The 20,828-nt window shown below is 46.1% G+C and overlaps 1 protein-coding gene and 3 long non-coding RNA genes across 14 annotated transcripts in view; 2 read left to right on the plus strand and 2 right to left on the minus strand.

Moving 5' to 3' along the window:
* The window catches only part of LOC111923994 (uncharacterized), a 34,743-nt gene extending 33,811 nt beyond the window's left edge, over positions 1-932 (minus strand). The window contains exon 1 of one of the 2 annotated variants that reach the window (XR_015287588.1): positions 856-932. This is a non-coding gene — a long non-coding RNA (uncharacterized LOC111923994). Of the gene's footprint in view, positions 1-803 lie in introns of both variants that reach the window. The other variant, XR_015287579.1, reaches the window with a different exon arrangement.
* TGIF1 (TGFB induced factor homeobox 1) lies at positions 676-11,825 on the plus strand. Of its 10 annotated transcripts, none has more exons than XM_086891520.1 (5): positions 676-937; positions 1,400-1,577; positions 2,524-2,623; positions 9,197-9,423; positions 10,764-11,825. In XM_086891520.1, the coding sequence occupies exons 2-5, from the start codon at positions 1,566-1,568 to the stop codon at positions 11,328-11,330; spliced, it is 906 nt and encodes a 301-aa protein (XP_086747646.1). In that variant the 5' UTR covers positions 676-937; positions 1,400-1,565; the 3' UTR covers positions 11,331-11,825. The 10 variants fall into 10 exon arrangements, with proteins under 10 accessions (XP_086747646.1, XP_086747636.1, XP_086747625.1 ...); XM_086891510.1 differs by having other exon boundaries at positions 727-995; XM_086891499.1 differs by lacking the exon at positions 676-937 and having other exon boundaries at positions 1,000-1,577; positions 2,326-2,623.
* A 2,911-nt stretch (positions 11,826-14,736) lies between these two features.
* LOC147655492 (uncharacterized) lies at positions 14,737-20,262 on the plus strand. Its single transcript, XR_015287595.1, has 3 exons — positions 14,737-16,532; positions 17,798-17,983; positions 18,705-20,262. It is a non-coding gene; the product is annotated as an uncharacterized LOC147655492 (long non-coding RNA).
* On the minus strand, positions 15,636-18,482 carry LOC147655493 (uncharacterized). Its single transcript, XR_015287604.1, has 2 exons — positions 18,299-18,482; positions 15,636-18,140 (listed from the first exon to the last, which is right to left on the minus strand). It is a non-coding gene; the product is annotated as an uncharacterized LOC147655493 (long non-coding RNA).
* Positions 20,263-20,828: the final 566 nt, after the last annotated feature.

Below are 20,828 nucleotides of genomic sequence, written 5' to 3' on the forward strand. Positions count from 1 at the left end.
GAAAGTCGAAATTTATCTTTTCCTAGAAAGGCTGCTTTCTAAAGCTTTTGAAAAGAAGAAAAAGTAACTTGAGTTCAATGTGAAAATAAAACTTTTTTTCCTTATAAAAATGACCTTATCAAAGAAAAAAATCAAAACAAACCAATTTAAACTAACCTCTAAGAAAAAAAAAAAAAATAAAAATAAGGGAAAGAGCTAGTTTCAGATTCCACAGATTTGCCTGCGGTCCCAAGGACAATGAGCAGGAGTGAGGCAGCTCTGGCGGCACGGAGAAAGGGAAATCTTTTCGACTCCTTGACGTGTCTTTTGTTAACTTCCCATAATAGCTTTTTTGGCATGACCATTGCCCGGACGCTCGGAACAAGCAGTTGGAAGCGCCAGCCCTCACAGCTGGGAAGCAGGGCTTTTCCACAACAAAAACAAACCAGTAAAAGCCAAAATAAAGCCATACGGCGGCGTGCGCGCACAACCCCCGCCCCTGAGCCACCCGTCCCTCGGGGGCACGGCTCGGGTGAAAACATGGGCCCCGGGCGAGCCTCGTCCTGCCGGGCTGACACCGCACAGGGCGGCAGCACCGAGCTGTCGCACCCCCCGGACACAGCCCGGGGCGGCACGGCGGGAAGGGCGGCGGGAAGGGCGGCGGGAAGGGCGGGCCACGGCCGGGACGGCGCTGCCGCCGGCGGGACCTCGGACCGCGCCGCACAAGCTCCGGCCTGGCGCGGCGCCGTCAGTCAGTCAGTCAGTCAGTCAGTCAGTCAGTCAGTCAGTCAGTCACTGTGCCGTGCCCGGCCCGCCTCGCTGACCTCGCTGCCGGACACGCAGCCCAGCACAGGGGTCACCCATCCCGGAGCGAACCTGCAGAGCAGCCGACACCGTGTCCTTGGTTCACTGACGTGACTCACCAGCTGCCCTCCCCCCTCGCACATCCCCCCCTTCGGCATGTAACAGCTGTTTTATCTCCCGCTGTAATTACGCCGCATAAAAATAGTTACGAGGTACTTGGGGAGGGCTTGCTGCTAAAACGCTGTTGCTTCCCTTGTGCAGTGAATGCGGATTTGCGCGGCCGGCGGGGTGTGTAGGGTGCTGGGGAGGGAATGATCCCTGCTCTGCCATAGGAATCCATGATTTTATCAGCCTTTTACAGGCGCCTGCTGCTCACCGCCCCCCCGCCTGCCCGGCCGGGAGCAGCCCCGCACGTGCCGGTGCGGGAGTGACACAAACACGCTCCCGTGGAATCAGTGCACCCGCACGCCAGCCGGCTCCTTCTGCTTTCCACGCCGAAACCCTCACCCGTCACACTTCAGACCGCGTCTGGGCTTTCAGCACTTTTGATTTATTTTTTTTTTTGGTTGGTTTTTTTGGTGGTTTTTTTTTTTTTTTTTGCACCTGGTTTTGTCAGGGGGGCGGCGGGGGAGCGCCAGGAGCCGCCGCCAAGGCCGCCTGTGCCCGGGGAGGGCTCTCCACCTCGCCAGGGAAGCTGGAGCGAGCTGCTCGGCGGGTGTCACGTTTCCCATCCCGGAGGAAAAGAAACTGTTGCTGCTGCAGAGCGTGCTCGCCCGACAGGGATGAGTCAAGCTGTGAGACTTCTCTCTTTTACAGCTGCGATCATGTGCCGCAGCAAAATCTACCGGGCTGGGGAGGGGGAGGGAGTCGAGGGGGAGAAAAACAACCTTTTACGAACTGATATAAAAATAACCGCAGAAACGGGGCTCGCCTTCCCCGCGGGGGTGGGTGGGGGTGTGTGTGGCCAGCGCCGGCCAGGCGGGGCTCCTTCAGCCCCACGGGGGATGGGGGGAGCAGCCCCCGCCGACCGGGCCCGCTCGGCAGGCGGGAGGGGGGCGCCGGCCTTTGGAGGGCTCCTTTCCTTCCCCTGCCGTACGCACTCTCCTTTCTTCTCCTCTATTCACGCGAAGGAGTGGGTGGTTCGTCCGGCAGCAACAGGAGGAGGCTAGTCAAGGGCAGCTGTCAAAATCTCCCCCCCCCCCCCGCCTCTTCCTTCTCCTCCTTCCAGTTTAATGATCAAACGTCTGCCTGGAAGAAAGGCGAGGGAGCGGGAGGCACGGAGAGCTCCCCCCCCGCCGCTGCTGCTGTTGTGTGTGCATGAGCGAGCGGGTACTGGCGGACACCCCCCCGTTCCGGCCGGTCCCTCCCCTCCCGTCTGACAGAGCCTCAACAGCCGGGAGGGGAGGGAGGAGAGAGGAGGAGGAGGCAGCGGCCGCGAGTGCCAGTGCAGCGCACGGTTACTCTCCCGTACTCACTGCGGGGAGGTGGGGGAGGGCGGGCGCTGTGTACCTTTCTCTCCCGTGCCTTTCCTCACTTTAACAGGCCGGGGCCAATCGCCAGCAGAAGGGAACAAAGGGAAGGGGGGAGGGAAGCCCACCCCGGCCGCACCAAAAAGCCCCCGGGGGAGGCAGAGCCCTGCGGCTCCCGCTGACAGCAGCGCGACCGCGGATCGGGCGCCTGGCTCCGCGGCGGTGTTGCTTCTTTTCTTCATCGACCTTCTCCTCCTCGCCGAGCTTAAAGGGGGAAAGCAGCGTCCGGCGAAGGGAGAGAAACTTGGGTCTGTGCGTGGGGTGTCCGGCGATCGGCTCGGTCCTCGCGATCAAGATGAAAAGTAAAAAAGGTAGTTGTGATGGGGTGCCGGGACAAAGCGGGGTGCCCCGCGCCCCTACCTGGGGTGGAAAGGGGAAAGGGGGGCTGTCGCTAAGCCAGCCGGAGTCCCTTTGCTTTCTCGGCCTTTTGTCCCCCGTGCCCCCCCTTACACCCCCTGGCCTGTATCCCATGGAAGATTGCAGTGGATGCTTAGCTCCCAGACAAAACATACGGGGCTGTTGTTTGGAGGCGGCCGCCTCTGCGCCGCTGGCTCCCTGTCAAAAACATGTCCAGCCGTTCGCCTCGTGTCCTCCGCCAACTTTTGTTCTCGCCCCCTCCGTCGAGTCTCTTCCCCCTGCCCTCCCGCAAAACACTTTTTCAGCGCTTTTCCGCCCCGAGCCCCACCGTCCCCGCGAGGGGGACGAGGGTGCGGGTGGCTTTCCCAACTTGGGGCGAGGGAAGCGGGGCCCGTCCGGCAACTCTTTGTTCGGCAGCGTGGGGCTGGGGGGGGGGGCATCGGCGGCAGGGCTTCATACCCCTCCGCGCTCTCTTTCAGCCTTGTTCTGCTGAAAGCTGAAGCCTTTTCTATCCCTTTTATCCCTTAAAGCAGGGGGACGAAACACAAAGTACAAAAGTTTTGACGCGGGGTTGAGAGGAGGAAGGCTGTCGCGTCCCCCGCCCCCTGTAACCACAAGGCTGTTTGAGTTTTCTTTGTGTCCCCTTCCAAACAAACTTTAGTTTGAGGATCCTTACTCATCAGTGCTGCAAGTGCCTTCAGATGAGCGCTCGGCCACAAAGACATGCTTTGGGATCGGAGGCTCCTGCGCTGCCTGTGCAGAAGTTCACAGCAGAGCAGTGTCTGATCAGTGGCGATTTGCCGGTCGGCGGTGCGGCCGAAGAGTGTTTTGCATTCAAAGACCATTAAATGCTCCGAAGTGGAGGGCTGGAGGGGAGCAGTGCGCATGTTCAGTACTCCAGAGTTGTGCTGTTTTCCCCCTACTATGCATTCCTGCGGCTCTGGAGTAAAGCAGCCTCTCTCATTGTTAATACCCTCGGAGCAATTAATGCATATGTAGTTCGTGAAATCACCGGGCTGCTGCAGACGTGGTGTGTACTAATACGGTTCGTAGCCCTCGTGAGAAGTTTTTTTTTGGACGTGCCGCTGGGCTAAGAGGAGCGCACACAAAGGAGGCTGAGCCACAAAGGCCAAGTTTAAAGAGCAGGCAGGGTGGTGTTGGGGAGCGCGTTGTGCCGCGGGAGCCCAGCGGGGCCAGGTCCCAGGCACAGCCCGGCACAGCCCCCCGTGCCCAGAGACAGCGCTGGCTTTTACACGTTCCACGCGTCTTGGGTAGGTCGAGATTCTTCACCCTCTATTGGAAGCAGTTTGTGGTTTGTTTCCCCCCCCCCCCACCCCGCTCCTTTATAGTTTCGCTGAATTAATTTAGCCCAGTTATTTTTAGGACATTCCTATGCTGCCTATTTGCACAGCAGTGGTGAGCTGGTTTCCTGTCTGCTGTTGCTTCCATTGTTCAGACTTCTCTCCCCGAGGGCAGCTGCTGGTTGGTGAAATACCAAACTCCCTGCACTTTCAACTGTTGTTCTTGCCACCCCCGAAATAAATGCGTGTGGAAAACGCTGACGTAGTTTCTAGGTATGCATGTGTAGGGCTTTGTGTGTAAGAGAGTGTGTGTAAGCTCTGCTTTGAGGATTGCAAATCCTGGGCTGAAACAATGGAAACAATGAAAGGTGACAGGCGAGAGGGAGAACTTTTGAGAGAGGCCATGGGCCTGGGGTTTGCGTGGCACAAATTAAAAGGTGAGGAGACAAAGGGGGAAACTTTTTAAAAAGATGTTAGGGCTAGGGTGCCTTTGTTTTAATAAAGGTTGGGCTTGTACTTATTTGTGACCTCCTGGCATTTGAAGCTCATTCAAGAAGTTTCAAAGAGTGACTTTGTTACAGATTTCTTGCTTGCACTCCTAAAAAAAAATCCCGTTTAGAGGAAAAAAAGTATAGTACAGCCAAGTCTAGTTGCTTTAGAAGTAATAAAAGTGCAAGCTGTAAAGTACAGAGGAAAACAATTAGGCTGGTTCCTCAATTATGAAACTCATTCAGAGGAAAGAAGGTGGTGTGGTTTTTTTTGTTTTTTTTTTTTTACTGTGGAAATTCCCTTCTGTATCCTTGTAGTTTTTTTCTGCTTATGAATAATTTGAAACTAATGTAATTTTGTTGTTGATTTTAAAATTTGCATTACATTTTAGTTAAATTTTTTGTTACGTGTGTTGAGTTTTAATTTTTTTGTGTGTGTGATGCTATGTTTTTGTTGGTTAGTTTTGTTGAGGGTTTTTTGTTTGTTTGTTTTTGTGGGTTTTTTTAAGCTAGCAGACTGGATTTAAACCTCAGGACTCTTCTATGGATAGTTTCATTTACTAGTGACATGATAACAATCACACGGAACCTACTTGGCTTGTTAATTGGCTGATTTAGAACACAGTCTCGAAAAGGCACAGGCATGTGCTCAAGTTTATACTTGTGAAGAATCTAACTGAACTTGGTTACAACAGGATCGGGGACTTAGATGGGAACTTGTTCTGTTTATCAGTTCTCATAAAAAAAGAATCTCACTTAAGAAATTCAGAGAATCTTAAGGGGTGGAAGATTTTCTTTAAGGTGATTTTTTTTCTATCCCCTCTGGAGGGCAGAGATTGTTCCTTGTGGTATACTTTGTCCTCTTTTGAATAACAATTGGCTTCTGCCACTTCCTCTGTGAAGCTCTTCCTCGACACAATGGGATAGTTGTTTTTTGTTGTTTTTTTTTTTGTGGTGCTTTTTGCCCTCATAGCCTACATCTTTCATTTTTTTAACTTCCATCTTATTTGTCTCAGCTACTCTAAATACTGTGTCCTCCCCCTCAAAGTATTTCGGCATACCTGTTTAAGTGGCAGTAGTTTGTTTTGAAATCAGCTTTAGTCATCACTGTACTTTTACTCAGGTTGTTTCAAGCTGTTAAGTTTGGGTGTTGAGCCCAGGCTCCAGATCCTAGGTGTAATCTTCCCTGAGCTGATTACGGGAGGACCTGTGAAGTCTTTGGGCTGTGATACAATGCAACAGTGCATTCAATCACATATATGACTGCAGCTAGGAGGCCAGGAGGATAAAGTAATTTATAAAGAAGGGATGCTGATCATGTAGTCCTTAGGTCATTAACAGCATAGACTACTCTTTTAAGTGGTGATGTGCAAGTGAAGGACTGGGATTTTGTGTTGTTTCTCTCTGCAAATGAACTTGTGCTGCTTTGATTTTAGTTCTATAAAAGCAGGGGTTTTTGTTTAGATTAAATGTCTTCAGGAGGAGACATAAAATAGCCTGGCCCTAGCCTGCTTTTAACACAAAATAAATTAGTAGGTCAGCTGGGGCTACTCATCGTGTCCACAGGCCTTTATTCTGGGTGTAAATAACAGTAAGCCAATGGTCCAGTCATGGAGCGTGGCCAGGAGCCTTTTCAGTTGGGCCCTGTTAAAACAGGAAACCAGCAGCGAATAGGCTGATTACTAACAAGACGGAAAAACAAAGCTGGGTTGTAATCAGCAGGAATGCTTTAATGAAAACAGAGCCTTGACAGCAACAATGTGGCTCCTGCTCTAGTAAGAAATATCAGCTGGGGTAGTGCGAGATTTCTAGCCATGACTTCCTGTTGCTGCTAGCTCTGTGCTGCCCCGGAGAGATCTGCCACGAGTTCAGAGGGCTGATCAGCTATTTAAATGAGCTCATTTAAACGGGCAGAAGTCGTACTACACTGGGTTTCCTGCTTAACCAAAACCTGCTTTGTGTCACTAACTTACTGTGTCAATTAATATGACACACTAAGCCAGCGGGTCAAAGGGCTGGTGACTCATTTCTTGCTAGGTAGGTTACGGTTAGTCAGATGGCAACTTTTACTTTAGCAAAAGATCTTGTTTGAAAAGGGCGAAATGTTTTTGTACTGCTGGCTTGCAGACAGTATCTTGTCACTTTTCTTTTTTTTTTTTTTTCAGCTAAAGAAAAAGCAACAGTTGTAGGAGTGGTTTTGCTGTTAAGTCAGTTTTCTGAAATTCAGAAGGGTGTCCATGGAGTCTTTTTGTTGTGTGGTAGATCCTGGAAAGGTCACCTCAGATTGGGTGGTGTGTGTGTCTGGAGTGCTTTTTGTTATGCCGTGTAAATACTGCTTGCAAACCATTAGATATCTAACTTTTTCATAGTAGTTTCTCCTTCCCTCTTGTTTCCAGCCCTCGCTGTTTGCCTCTCCCTCTTTTCCAAGGTCTTGCCTTACTGCCCATTATATTTAAAAACAAACAAAAAACCCAACCCAGTGAAGTGCTGCAACAGTTCTGGTTTCTGACAAACAAGAAAAGCACACTTCAAAACATTGTCTGAATAGCATGGGCTAGTTTTAGCTAGTTTTAAATTCAATTTAAAAGGGCTGAGCTGCTTTGCAGAGCTGTCCTGTTGTCTCTGCAGGATCTTTGTTCCCAGAAGTGTTCCTCATGGCTTCAGGAGCCCAGGGTGCAAGGCATGTTCCCAGGTCAGGTTGCAAGCGTGACAGCGCTTTCCATGAAGCCATGACAAAGTGGTTTGCTTGGAATCTTTGTAAAGCAAACTTTTGACATACTTTCTACATGAATTAAGAACCTGTTTACTTAATTTGGAGTTTATCTTGTGTTGGTTATTTAAATATTGTCCTGTTGTTCCTGTTCCATGACTGGATAATTTATGTAGCTAATCATCAGATGAAAAATTTGGTATGTCAGTTTGGTGTTTGTCGGTAACATAAATCAGGAATTGGGAGAATGAAAACAATACCAAGTAAGTTAGTGAAGTAACTGTGCCAGACAGATTGCAGATTGATCATCCTGTTGGGAATGCTTGCAAATGCTTTGTGTATTAAAACTGTGCATTTAAAATTGGACAACTTTAACTAAATTTAAGGATGTTGGAGCTTTTCATAAATAGGGGAAGGAAAGAATAATTTACCGTGTCAGCTTTGGCTGAAGTTTGGAAGTGTGAGGAAAGGTCCTTCTGTTTCTCTCCCTACCCTCCTGCCAAGTATTACAGAAAACTTGCACATGGATGCCTTCTATCTTTCTTTGTGTGGTGGTGGGGAGCGTTGGTGGCTGGTTGGTTGGCTTTTATAAAGGGCATTACTTCCTTCTGTGCTTTACTTATGGATATAACATAGTTTTATATAGTTTAATATTTTCACAGGTATACTTGTTGTTTAGGGCTTACTTTATTTCCTTAAATAGAATTTTTAAATTGGCCACTGAAGATTTTACTTTTGACATTTAGTTGGCTTTACTATTAGTTTTAGTGTTCCAAAGTGAGCAAGTTTCTTCCTTTCCACCCCCTCAACCCCAATCTAAGTTCAAAAGACAAAAAGATTAAGGGCTTGTTTTCCTTCTATAGTTTCTAAAACTACTTCCAAAAGCCAGTGTGAGTTCACTTGAAATTAGTATTAATTTGTACTGGTTGAATGTGGGTAGTATCTTATTTGGACTTGTATATAGTTTGTGTAAGATTCCTAAAGTTTCTGGTGAGTTTAAAGCATGGTTTTCTTCTTTGTGTTTTATGGAGCTAGTGACTTGTGTGTCCTACCAAAGGAGTAGAATTTTAGCCTTCTTAACTATTGAATGCTTGCTCCTTTGATTTACATTCCGTGGCTTCATGTTACAAGTAGTGTGGTGTACATATATAAAGAGATAATCAGATTTTGAAATCTGTTCCTTCCTTTGTGTTGGAGGGAGAAGGTATGTAGTTAACTTGTAAATTTGGAGCCCTTATAGTAAGCATAGCACAGAACACAAGTTTCTCATGTTTTAAAAACATGAGATGAAAACTACAAAGTTGAAAAAATAGTCAGGATAAAAATGGGTACATTTAGATGATCATGGTTCTTTGATACAGAATGCAATTAAATGAGAGTCCATTTCCTGAAAAACAGGTGAACTCTTAGGCACCTGGTTCTTCCCTTCTTTTGCACTTTTTTCCCTTCAAAAATGAAAATCTCCTTAGGGGTGGTGACAAACACAATTTTCCCCTTTCTTTTTTTCTTCCATGAATTTTTCTGAATAGATATGATTATTCTTTTATAAAAACTACAACCTGTCCTTCTCAGGAGAGAAGCATCAGGATGTTAAGAAATAATTAAATCAGCTACTGCTTGAGTTGGGGTGTTTTAAGTTCCTGCTTGTTGACCTTTTGCCCAGCCATTGGATAGTTATCCTTGAAAAAAAGTGCTGGATGCATACCATAGCAAGCAAACTTGGACAAGATTCTCATTAGATAGAACCTATCTGATAACGTGCAGCAGATAAAAGGTTGCCAGGGGAACAAGAAAATGAAGGTTTGCAGAGAAGAATTCCTTTAGGAATGGATCATTGGTGCTACTTTTTGTTCAGCTGACAGAAAAGCTGCAGCATGACAAGTTAACGCTGCAGGACGAATCTCCCGTGCAAGGGGCTGTAACAGTACAGACAGTTAATGTGATATAAAATGTCTGAGCCATGCAGCACCGGAGCCAAGCAGTTAACAGATTTAGGAGGCTGATTGTCCTTGTCCTTGTCAATTGTAGGTGTAGTTGCAATATCAGGCAGTGAAACGGAGGATGATGACACTATGGATGTCCCACTGGATCTTTCCTCATCTGCTGGCTCGGGCAAACGGCGGAGACGTGGCAACCTGCCCAAGGAGTCTGTGCAGATTCTTCGGGACTGGCTCTATGAGCACCGATACAATGCTTATCCTTCAGAGCAAGAGAAAGCGCTGTTATCCCGACAAACACACCTTTCCACACTACAGGTATTTAAAAAAGCAGTTCTCCCTTCTGAAGGAGCTGTTTTTCTGTTTTAATTCAGCTGTGGTCTAGTCATGGGTAAAAATGTTTACACTGCATGTGACATTTCCTTTTTTATTGCTACTCTTCTGCTGATGGCACTCGTAAGGAAAGATAGAGACTGATTATGTGTTACAGTGATCTTTGTTTATTGGGAATAAAATTATTTTTCTGGGAGAACAGACAGTCATGAATTGGAGCATGCATGCTAATTTTTTGCGGAATTGTGCCCCAAAAGACGTAAAGTGTCTGTACAAGGTAATTTATTGGGAGAAGAAGGTACTTATTTGTCAGGAGAGGTTTTATGGTAATAGATGTGCAGGTTAACATGTAACTCTTCACTTCTAAAACGGCAGCTTGAGGCTCGTTCCAGTAGAACATGGACATACATAATTATGTGTATGATGATTGCCATTAAAATCAGTGGAACAACCTATATGGGTTAAGAGCTACTCAAGGGTGTTATTACAGGTATGGTGAGGCCTTTGTGGGATTATTTTGGATTCTTACCCTTGGATGCCACTGGCATCTGTGAGATCCCTTGGATGGATCATTCTCATCTTTTGTGATCATTTTGTGATCATCTTTGGTGGAATAGCTTTTGCCCATTGCTGCATCCCACACTTTGGGAAGGTGGCTGCATGAGAGCTTGGGTAAACTGGGGTTTGGTTTTGGGAACTGCTAAATAGGGAGCACTCCTGTTGAGTCCTGGGCTTTATTTTTCCGTATTAATTCATTAGTGCAAATTTCATAATTGGCTATAGAGTAAAATTTTTTTTATGCAACATTATAAAGAAGAATTCTTTTATGTAGTAAAGAGAAAAAAGACGTTAAACTATAAACTATCCTGTATTGCCCAGGAAACCGGTTGATATTTAAACAAGGACAAACTTAAATGAGGTAATTCATGTTATGTCTGTCGACACAGTCAGTTGAACAAGGAAAATCAGTAACTATTTGTGGGAGGAGTGGCTCTCTTCAGAGAGAAAAGGTTTTCCTGTTGTTAATTAACCTAAGCTAGGGAACAATAGCCAATAGGTTAATGTGTGTGCACAGAGTTAAAAGCTAAACCCCTAGTTTGGACTTCAGATGTCCCGGGGCTTTCTGTAACAAGAGCAGGGAGAGTAGGTGCTGGGACAAGGGAAGGGCCTTTGCCAGGCGTGTCAGAACTTGTCAGTAGGTCTGTATTTTGTTGTGCAGTGAAGGAAACTGCTTGGAGAGGGGTTCATTAATCTAACCATCCGCTCTAGTGGCACGTAATTGGGAATGAATGAAGGTAGAAATTAAGATGTCATTATATTCCCAGGTCTGCAACTGGTTTATCAATGCACGCCGCAGGCTGTTACCTGACATGCTGAGGAAGGATGGCAAAGACCCAAATCAGTTCACTATCTCGCGGCGAGGGACCAAGCTCCCCGAGGGCGGCCTGGTGGAGTCTGCCATCAGCACAAAGAACTACATTCCCCTGCTGGAGGAGACTGCCTTCCTTCCCACTGCCGCACCGCTCGGCAAGACTGTGTCCTCTTCCAAGCCGGCTTCCCCGGGATCGGTCCTGGCTCGGCCGTCGGTGATTTGCCACACGACTGTGACTGCGTTGAAAGATGGCCCTTTCCACTTTTGCCAACCAGCTGATGTAGGCCAGACCACGGACCTGCAGCAGCCCCCGGCTGGCAGCTTCACAGATAACCCCCTTTCCTGCCATGAGGACGCATCCAAACTGGGACCTGGTGCAAACACACAAAGTGGGCTCTTTAACACTCCTCCTCCAACACCACCAGACCTTAACCAGGATTTTAGTGGATTTCAGCTTCTGGTGGATGTTGCACTCAAAAGGGCGGCAGAGATGGAGTTGCAGGCGAAACTTATGGCCTAAATCCCCTTCCTTCTCCTTCTCCGTTTTGTTTTACCAGGCAGGGATCTAACAGCTGTGTGGTTATTGCCACCCACACGATATCAAAAGACTTCACTGCATTATTATTATTTTTTTTTTATTAATCTTATTTGCACAAGGGGATTGCTGAAATGAAGCTTCCTGTCACTGAGATGGTCTTCAGTGGAATACGGTCATTCCAAGAATTATGAACTTAAAGCTACTGTAGAAAGAAAGGATTGTGTGTTTTGTTGGGATTTTTTTTTTTAATGTTTTCTTTGTAGATTTTTCATAATGTGAGATGTTTCCCAAGATCATGTGATTTGTTTTGTTTCTTTCAGACTGTGCAATATCTAGTAATGATATAGAGTCTTCTTATCATTCCCATGTGGAACGGAATATACCGACACGCTGTCTAAATTTTCAATTTTTTTAACAATACAAACTTTGGATGATCATGCTTTTTTCCCATAATATAATAAAATATTTTCTTTAAAAGTCATGCATGCAGAGTATTTTGTTGAATACAAGCTTTGCAGAAAACATGAATTACTCTTGAAATAAATGGAAGTGAGAAATATTTTTGAGCTCATACTGACTTTGTTTGGTTTAGAGAGCCATGCTAGCCGTTGTTGTTAAACAGATGTTTAAAAGAATGCTGAAAAGTGGGCCAGAAGTACCTGATGGTGTTCTGCTATGTTGAAATTCTTTAAAGGGGCCAATGGGAGCTGTGTAGGCAATTCTGACTAAATTTCAGAGGGAAACCTTGGGCCCCTCTAAGAGTTCCAGCTCTTGGCTACTTGAAATATTTTAAGGCTGGGAAATGTGATGGCTCATGGGGTAGATCTGAAGATAAAAGGAAGAGGCCAGAAGAGGGGCGGGGACAAGTGTTCTTTGCAGATCTTTGTGATGCAGCTCCTAGACATGACTGGTGACAAATTTTGATAGGGGAGGGCAAGGGCTTCTACCCTTACTTGGACTAGATTGAAAAGGTTTTTGCTCAGTAATTCTAGTAGACTGAAATAAAGTAGGCTGTATTGCATTGAAATCTGAGTTCTGGGAGCCAGGTCTTTGTGAGATACTTTAACAGGTGGTTGGCTAAGATTTAGAAGTGATCCCTGTTGTATTGGGGTGTATTTTTGCCAACAGAATCTAAGTTACCTTTCAGAAAAGGACTTTGCCATCAGAATGACTTATTACTGAAAAATGTGAAGACTTGCAGGTCACATTTCAACTTACTTGAATGTCAGTCGCCCACCCTTATCCTTCCAACAACAGTGAAATAAGAGACCTCCAGGGTAAAAAATTGGTTCTGGCTGATCTTTAAAAACAAACCAGTTGTCTGTTTGGGAGATTGGGGGAGGGCTTTAAGGAGCAGCAGAAGAGTTGGTGAATTTAAGGATATCAATATGAGTAGAAAGAAGACTACAGTATTTTGACTGCTATTCTGTTTTTGCTGTGGCCTTTATCACTTTCTAGTGTGAAATACTCTATTTTCTGGAGTGCTCTTGGGAATTCTTCTGAACTTGTGCCTTTCTTGAACCTTCATGTTTAAAATCAAAGTGGCAAGCAGTAAACTTAAAAAAACCTGGCTTATTTATGACTGCATCAGTCATACTAATATACTGTATCAATATAGAATTATTTTAAAAAATAATTTGGAAATAAAGCTGGAAAATAATTTTGAACATAGAGATGGCTGTATGCTCTGTGTTCAAGGAACTGCAGGTGGGTACAGAAGAGCCTTGTGTAGTCAAATACACACTGTATTTGATACTTCTGAGCTATTTTTCCTGGGATAGCTATGTATGTATTGTTTGTTTGGGTTTTTTTTTTAATGACTAACTGTAAAATGGAAGTGCTCTTTTGTGTAACTATGAGGTTCATGTTGAGGGAAAAGTTGGTTAATAGACATGGTTTTGTGGAATAGGTGATTTATCTTAAGGGGTGCTACACCAAAGTGGACTGTCATCTTTGATAAATGTTTGGAAGATGCCTTGTCCTTTCCTGTTCTTGCAGGAAGGAACTGTATTGCAACACTCCTTACACCCATGCTTCAAGCACTAGTGAAAGAAAAACAGCCTCACAAATATGTTTGCATTGTTTGATTTGAATTGCTCGACATTTTCCTCTTTTGTTTCCTTTTTTCAAAGCAGTTTGCTGTGCTGTGGGCTAAAGAAAAAGTGGGGCACTGAGATCATTAAAGGGCATTTTCAGAGATATTTACTCTTCATTACTTTATCCTTTAAAATAAAGAATGTCAGCATGCTTAGAAGAAAAAAACTTTGCTGGTTGAGCTGACCAGTTCTATAATTTCACTATAACAGCTGCAGTACTGAAAATGAGAATAGAATGAGGAAGAAAGCTGTTGCCATTCAGGTTAACAGTTTTCATTGAAAGTAAAAGCCTGTGGTCTCTCTTTTCATTTACTATTATGCCACGCAAAGTGGTTTTAGTGTAAATGACCACCAAAGTCCTGCTCATGTGATGAGCACTGCATTTCCATTTTGCTGACTGACCTAACCTGGGAACTTCACTGGTGACCAATTTTGCTTGAGGCCAATTATATACTTCTTAAATTATTATTTGTGTTAAGGTTACACCTAGAAGTTGGGCTGTACTTGTAAGTGAGATGGCTGTGGCTGAGTAGCGCCTGACACCACACCATGTAAAAGCTTTTCCCTACCCTGAGGTGTGATTTAACTTGAAGAAGAAAATGACTCATTTTGACTACCCACTAAAATGTATCAAAAGGGAGTTTCTGCTTTCCTGTAATCTAGCACTGATAGTTTTGGTGCTGGCTATTGAAGTTTACCTAAAGCTGTTCCTTCTGAGCATAAACCTGAAGTAACTTTTATCTAAAGTTATCAGAGGTAGGTAGATGTAGGGCATTGGGTGGAGCTAGGGTCCTGAGCTAAGCAGGAGTCCTGGTAATAAACCAAAGGCTTCATGTGCTGCTTCATGACCCCTGGTAGAGCAAACATAAAGATTTGTTTGTGAAACTTGTTTTACCATGGAAAAGAAAAAAAAAAAATAAGCAGAGACAACATGGGTGGTTTTGCTGTTCTTGCAGCAATGATACACCTCAGTGCAAAGCAGTTCTGTCAAAACCCAACCTCTGAAAATACACATTTTGGCTACTCTGAAGCTGAAGGGAAGGCATTGCTGTGTGTTGCTGGAGACTGTGTGGCCAGCCAGGGCGTCAGCGAGCTAAGAGGTATGACAAATTCATGCCAGGGAAAACAGCTCACACGCAGACTTCATCAACCTTGTTTTCATGGCTTTTGTGTCTTGTAAACAAGTTGTGGCAGCTGCATGTGATAAATCTCTGCGCAAAGCAAAAATAATTACAATAGGGAGGGGATCTCCAGGCCGGCGTCGCAGGCCGCGTGCAGGGAGGGGGCGGTGTCTCGCTGCCGGCTGCTGGGGGGGCCTGTGGTGTCCCACATGTCTCCCAGCTTGTGCCATGAGGTCAGCGTGCGCGGCTGTAAAGCCGTTGGAGCTGCAACAGCTGGCCTCGTGTTATGGGGGAGGGAACGGGGCGAGCAGAGCTGGAAGCCGGGCGAACTTGCATGGTTTCACCCTCCCGGGCGATGCCAGCAGCAGGATCCCGCTGCCCAGGCAGAGCGGGGGGCCTGCGGTAACTTCGCTGGAGAAGGGGAAGCGGGAGAAAGTAAGCAGCAAGCAAGGAGAGAGAGCGTGTGGTGGGGAATGAGTTTTCCCCGTGGAGATGAGGTAAGGCTGCAGCGGAAGCCCAGCCCACAGAAGGTGCAGTGCAGCTGGGAGTCCAGGTGCGCCGTGACCCTGGTCAGTGTCACTTCTACACCTACGGTATTTAGGCCACTTGCAGTTAACTGTGTCCTGCCTGTCAAAGTCTCTTTTCATTTACCATTTTTCTTCAAGCACTCATGCAGGGCTTTTTTGGTAACCCTTGGAGTATTTTATATTCTATTAAAAACATTTAGGGTTTTTTTTTCTTTTTTTTTTTTTTTTTCTTTTTTTTCCCTTTCTTTCCCTACTTGGCATCTTGCAATTGTCAACTTCCTGCCTGGCTTTTTTCCAGTAGGATTACTGGCACAAATGCAGCTCATGTTCACTTTTCAGGACATTACTTGTTTTAAGTCTCCCGTTCACCAACTGCCAGAGTTGTTACATCTCTATCCTGTTTCGCTGGTTCAGCAGGCTCTTCTCCCATGAGTTCCAGTGTTCAGACTGAAGGAGAAGAGATTAGATTAGCCACTCACTCTAGCAAAATGTCACTTAGAGCTGTTGCTGTTCCAGACATGATAATTGTACCCATGTGTGCTGTATGCGGTTCAGTGTCTATTCTGGTCCCTGTCACGACAATGAGTGCCTGCAGTTCTGCACACACAGAAAGAAAACCGTGTAAACGGTGCTAGCTATGCTACAAAGTAAAAACTCAGGCAGCTTTCTCCATCTGTATTTTGCATGCACTCCTGCTGACAGCTCAGAGCCATTTTGCACACCTTTCCCTTTGAAACTGGCTTTATTTGCCTTTAAACTCCTTTTTCTTTCTGAAGCTGAGGTGTCAGGTCTGGGACTACAGCTGGCAGGAATCTCAAGTCCTGCTACACAGGTTTGCAGAGCAGGGTAGCTTTCACCAACAGGTTGACTTCACAGCCCTTTGTAGCTCTGCAGAACTGCTTCACTGTGCAACATGAATCACAGTCCCTGAAGCTGATGCAGCCATGAATAAGTCGCATCTGCCTCCCAGCTAATCTGTGTTCCACTGGATAGCAGGGTTTCTGCCAAATTCCATGTGTTTTTACTGACAAACAAAGTGTTGATCTTTCAGCTGCTTACACAATGTGTAATAAACCTGTAAAAATGCACAGAGGTAAGAGTGCTTTGAATTAGTGACTTAACTGGGGGGAGGAGGGGGGGCACAGGTGGCAGGCTGTGAGTTGAATGAGTGCAGCTGACAACCATCTAACCCTGTTTATTCTTGGACAGCTTCCCTGGGACCACAGACCAGGGCTGTGGCTGCTTTCTCTAATTGCAGCCTAGGCAGTGCCTGCCCTGGGCACCAAGCCCTATCTCTTAGGTGTGTAACAACATGACCCTCTCAGAGTGAAGAACCCTTGTCTGGACATATTAAAGCCTGCACGTGGTTTTTGTTATGAGCCTTTCATCACATCATTTAGCTGACCATGAAGAGGATTGACCTGACTATGGTGACAGCGGGTCAGTCCCAGAGCTGGGGGTTTTGCAGGACATGTATCTACGTCTACCTGGCTTCTCTGTGTCTTTCCATCTCTGCAGTATTACCACACTGGTGGGGCAATAATACCCTAGAGCTCCTCCATCAGTGACATTTCACAAGGTGGTAGGACTCACCTTCTTTTTGAGACTATTCATGTTTCTATGTAGTAGTACAGAAATAATTACCAGTTGTGAGGCCTGTAGTTTTACTAGTATGGTATTCTGTAAGTGTACAGAGAATGTTTGGTTCTGCCTCTGAAGTCCCTACAGCCTGATAGCTCTGTGGGAAATCATGTGTCACACCATACCTGCTTCTGCTTCCTCCCCAAAACCAGTTAGGGCCTGAGTGGCTTCCATAAGGGATAAACCATTTGGTTTCTTTAACTTATATGTCCTATCTAGTTTCAGCATAAAACAAGTTTTCCTCCCTACCTCAACTTTTCTTCTGGTGTTCTAGCTCTTCTGCAGGAGCAAAACTGTTTTTTTGTTTATTGGCAAATAAATTTTAGTGCTTAGCTGAGGGCTTTTGGCCTTTAGAAGCCTCTCCTGTAGAAGCTGTTGATGGAGAAGCTAGTCTTGATCATAATTTGCCATCAGCTTATAGATTTTACTGAGATGCAATTTTGTGTGTGTGTATATATATCTATACCCTATATATGTATATATTCTAGTAAGTAATACATACATGTGTATTTTTCCTGGTACTTATAGAAAGAAATAAAATCACATTCTTGAGAAGAATGTGATGCCCCTGAGCTTGCTTTTATGAATTCGTATATCTTGTCTTGGGAGTTGTTCTGGATAGAAAACACATAACTGATGCTAAGGATCTCAACAGTTTTGTAATTTTCCTGAGTAAGCATTCAGCTGTTTTGCCAGAGCCTGTAATTTCACTTCCTTTTCTAGCCTGCAATGTTCTGATTGCTTGACCTTGTGTCCAATGTTTTATTTTCTTTTGTACTTCTAGTCTCATTCCTTGTTTGAACTCTTCCCTCTATCATTTCTCTGTTTGACTTGAGAGTGCTTACACAGTATCATGCATAGTCCATTTAACTAGGTTAGAGATATTTTGACTAGTTTTGTACTGTTTTGAAAGGCATCTGATCTCTGCTACTCCACTACACTAACCACAACAGCAAATCTTGCTCTGATGCAAACAGATCAACTTCTGTTCCTGACAGAAAGCACATCTTCCCTGTGTAGATAGCTCAGCTTTTTTCTAACTTCTGCTTTCTGTGTTGTGACAGGGGTAAGGCAAAGAAAGAAGTAATTAATAATAAAATCCATTTGGCATTTTCAAAAATGGAGTTTTTTAGTTTTGAGTCAGTGGCATTGCTGGTTTCAGCGTGCTTTCAGAGTCCTGGTTCTGTTGCCATGAACCTTCTCCTGGTGAGGTGTGAAGCAAACATTCCTCTGCCAACCTGAACAAAAAGGTTAGTTAAGGTTATTGTATTAAATGTTGCTTAGGCAGTTGCTTCTGTAACTCATTCTTCATGTTAAATTCAGCTGGCTTGCATTCAGCCAAGGTATTTCCAGTGATGTGCTGCCAGCTTTCTCCAAAGGCCTCCTCAAAAGTCTTTTCTTCCTTAGCTGGTGATACGTGGAAAAAAACCTCCTGTAAATATCTCGGTTTAGTGTTATAGATTTGCATCTGCAAAGTACATAGTGTCTGCTGTAAAACAGTCAGTCCCTCCGTCTCCCTTCCCCTACCAAACCTTCCTTCACCCCTGCTACTGTGTCCATGATACCTGGGGCAGAGAGGAATGTCCCAGTCACCCTCTGAAGGGAGAGTGACATCCCTCACCATCTCTTTGGACCCTCAGAGGAGGTGGTGGGAATGCAGACATACAGGTCTCTCCCTGGGAGAGTCCTGCAACACCTTCCTCCTTCACCTGCATGTGATCATGGGGTGCTGCTGGCCTTGGGGAGGGCAGCATGTGATATCCCAGCTGGGTATTGTGCCAACAGCCAGCACCACTCTTGCTCATCAAGAGTGATGATCAGCTTTGCTCTGATGTGGCAGTGTGAGTTTAAGCGAGCAGGAGGCATGAAAGGAGGTGTGGGGGGCTGCGTCAATTTCTCTCATGCTTACACTGATAAGCAACAGGTATTTCCTCTGTGAAAAATTTAATTTCCTTTCCTTTTGAAATGCAGTGATGCAGAAGCTCGGGTTTCCTTCCACGGGGTCAGAAGAGCAAGGAGGGCTGCACGGACCAGCTGATGCCTGTGTTGGCCAGACTCTCCCCATCTGGCAGAAGTGACTCATTGGTGGCATGACCCAGGCGCTCTCTGAGGCTTGTTGAACTCAGAGGGAGTTTGACTTCAGATCCTCTACTTCCTTGAAGATTTGCCTTTAGTCCTTGCCTTACCCCAGCCCTCATCTGCATTTGCTAACCAGCCTGGGCTGAAGTGGTGTTCCCCGGCTGCCTTCCCGGTGCCAGTGGCTCCCTTGTTCCAGGGCAGGGGAGCTGCCATCGCGGAGCTTAAGCTGCTGCCTCCACCTGGGGCTCATTACATGCTGCTTCCTCCCCAGCTGCCAGGGGCCTGGACAGAGAGCAGGGAAACTGCACGCAAGGCACTTGTAAAACCCTCAGCCCTGTCTGCCACTGAAGGAAGAGCTGGCTGAGCCTCCCTCCCTGCAGGACGGGCTTCCTGCCCTAGGAAATCCCCTGCTGTAAGGCAGCCCAGGAGATCCACCTTGGGGATCTCAAACTGTGGCCAGTCAGCACTGGCTGGGTACAGAATTAGAGCCATGGGTTTTTAGAAAACCCTAATAAAACCTTTTGATTATACATAAGAAAAAAAAAAGTGATCCTGCCTGCTTCCCAGCTCTGTGGTTTGCCTAAACTTACTTCCCTGGAATACACTGGGGTTTGATCTTTGAGAAATTATATCTAAAAAGCCCACATGTCAAAACTTAACTGTTCCAGCGATAGGATCATAATCTGCCTTTGATCCTGTGAATTGCTGAACCACAACTCTATTCGTTGCCCAAGGACTGCAGGAAATGTACACAGGGTTATGCAAATCTCTAGGAGAGGGAATGTTTTGCAGGGAGGGGGGAAGATGGCTCATGCTGCCACTGTCAGTCTCTGGATTGCAGCTGAATAGTTTGGCAGTCCCTGTGCTCTCCTGTGTGGCCCCGCTGCCAGTTCCCACGGCTCCTACCCCTCTCTGCTCACCGTCCAGTTGTGCAAGTCTGGAGTGGCGGGCTTTTTGCAGCTCTCCCCCTGCGTGTGCCGGTGGCATTTACAGGCAGAGTCTGCAAGCTCGGCCCTTGGTCTGCATTTTTCTCCAAGCCACCACTGTGAGTGCAGTGTTCATGTTTCGCCTCTAAATCCCCACAGCTTTTGCCAGTTGGGGATGTTTGCATGGGGTGGGTCAACCTGATGGTAAGACGCACAAAACAATTTCTTTGGGAACTCTGAGGGGAGCTAAGCCTGCACCAGAGCAGCAACGCAACTTGGACATGGCCAGCAGATGGGGAGCTGTCAGGCAGGACTTTAATTTTGTGTAAAATGTGAATTTTCCTCTTTCCCAGGCTTGCAGAGGAATAGTCAAACCCTTGTAAAAATGCAGGTTGGATGTAGTGTGGGAGCACATCAATCATCAACACAACATTCAAAACAAGAGTGCTTGACATCCTAACCATGGCTCAGGGTAACAGATCCTGATAAAATAAAAAATAAAATACAGGTCCTTTGATACCTTCTCTACTATTTTTTATTTTTTTCTTTTATTTTTCCTTTGGGTACGTAAGCTAAGTGGCATGACACTGGACTTTGGTACTTCACCCAATTTACTTTAATTTGCATGTTGAAGAAAGATATCAAAAGGGCAGGATGAAGCCACCTTTGCCCAGCTGCCCTGGTAGGGCTCCCCTGGCAGCCGTGCCGTGGTGTTGTGCTGTGCTGGGGACGGCTGTGCTGTGCCCAGAACGTAGCCCAGCCTTTTCCATAAGCTGCGTAGGCCGCACAGGTACAGGGGCTGCACACACCCCAATGTGGGGCAGTGCTGCATCAGCTGGGCAGGAGCTTGTTTTGCTGTTTCTGTTTGGTTTTTTCACCTCGGTGATAATTCTTGCCCAATGCGCGATCTCTGCTCTGTGTACTTTACTACTCCTTGTGATAATCAAAATCCGGCCCTGAACTTTTTCACTACAAAGGAAACAAGAACTTTGCCCTGCTGGCTGTTAACAGGGCACTCTGCGATGCCGCAGCCTCTTCTCACGTGCAAAAACCCCTAAAGTCTGAGGAAATCAGGCTCACGCTGATGACA

This window comes from Cyanistes caeruleus, chromosome 1 (assembly GCF_971803275.1).
Source record: "Cyanistes caeruleus chromosome 1, bCyaCae1.hap1.1, whole genome shotgun sequence".
Taxonomy (NCBI): Eukaryota; Metazoa; Chordata; class Aves; order Passeriformes; family Paridae; genus Cyanistes; species Cyanistes caeruleus.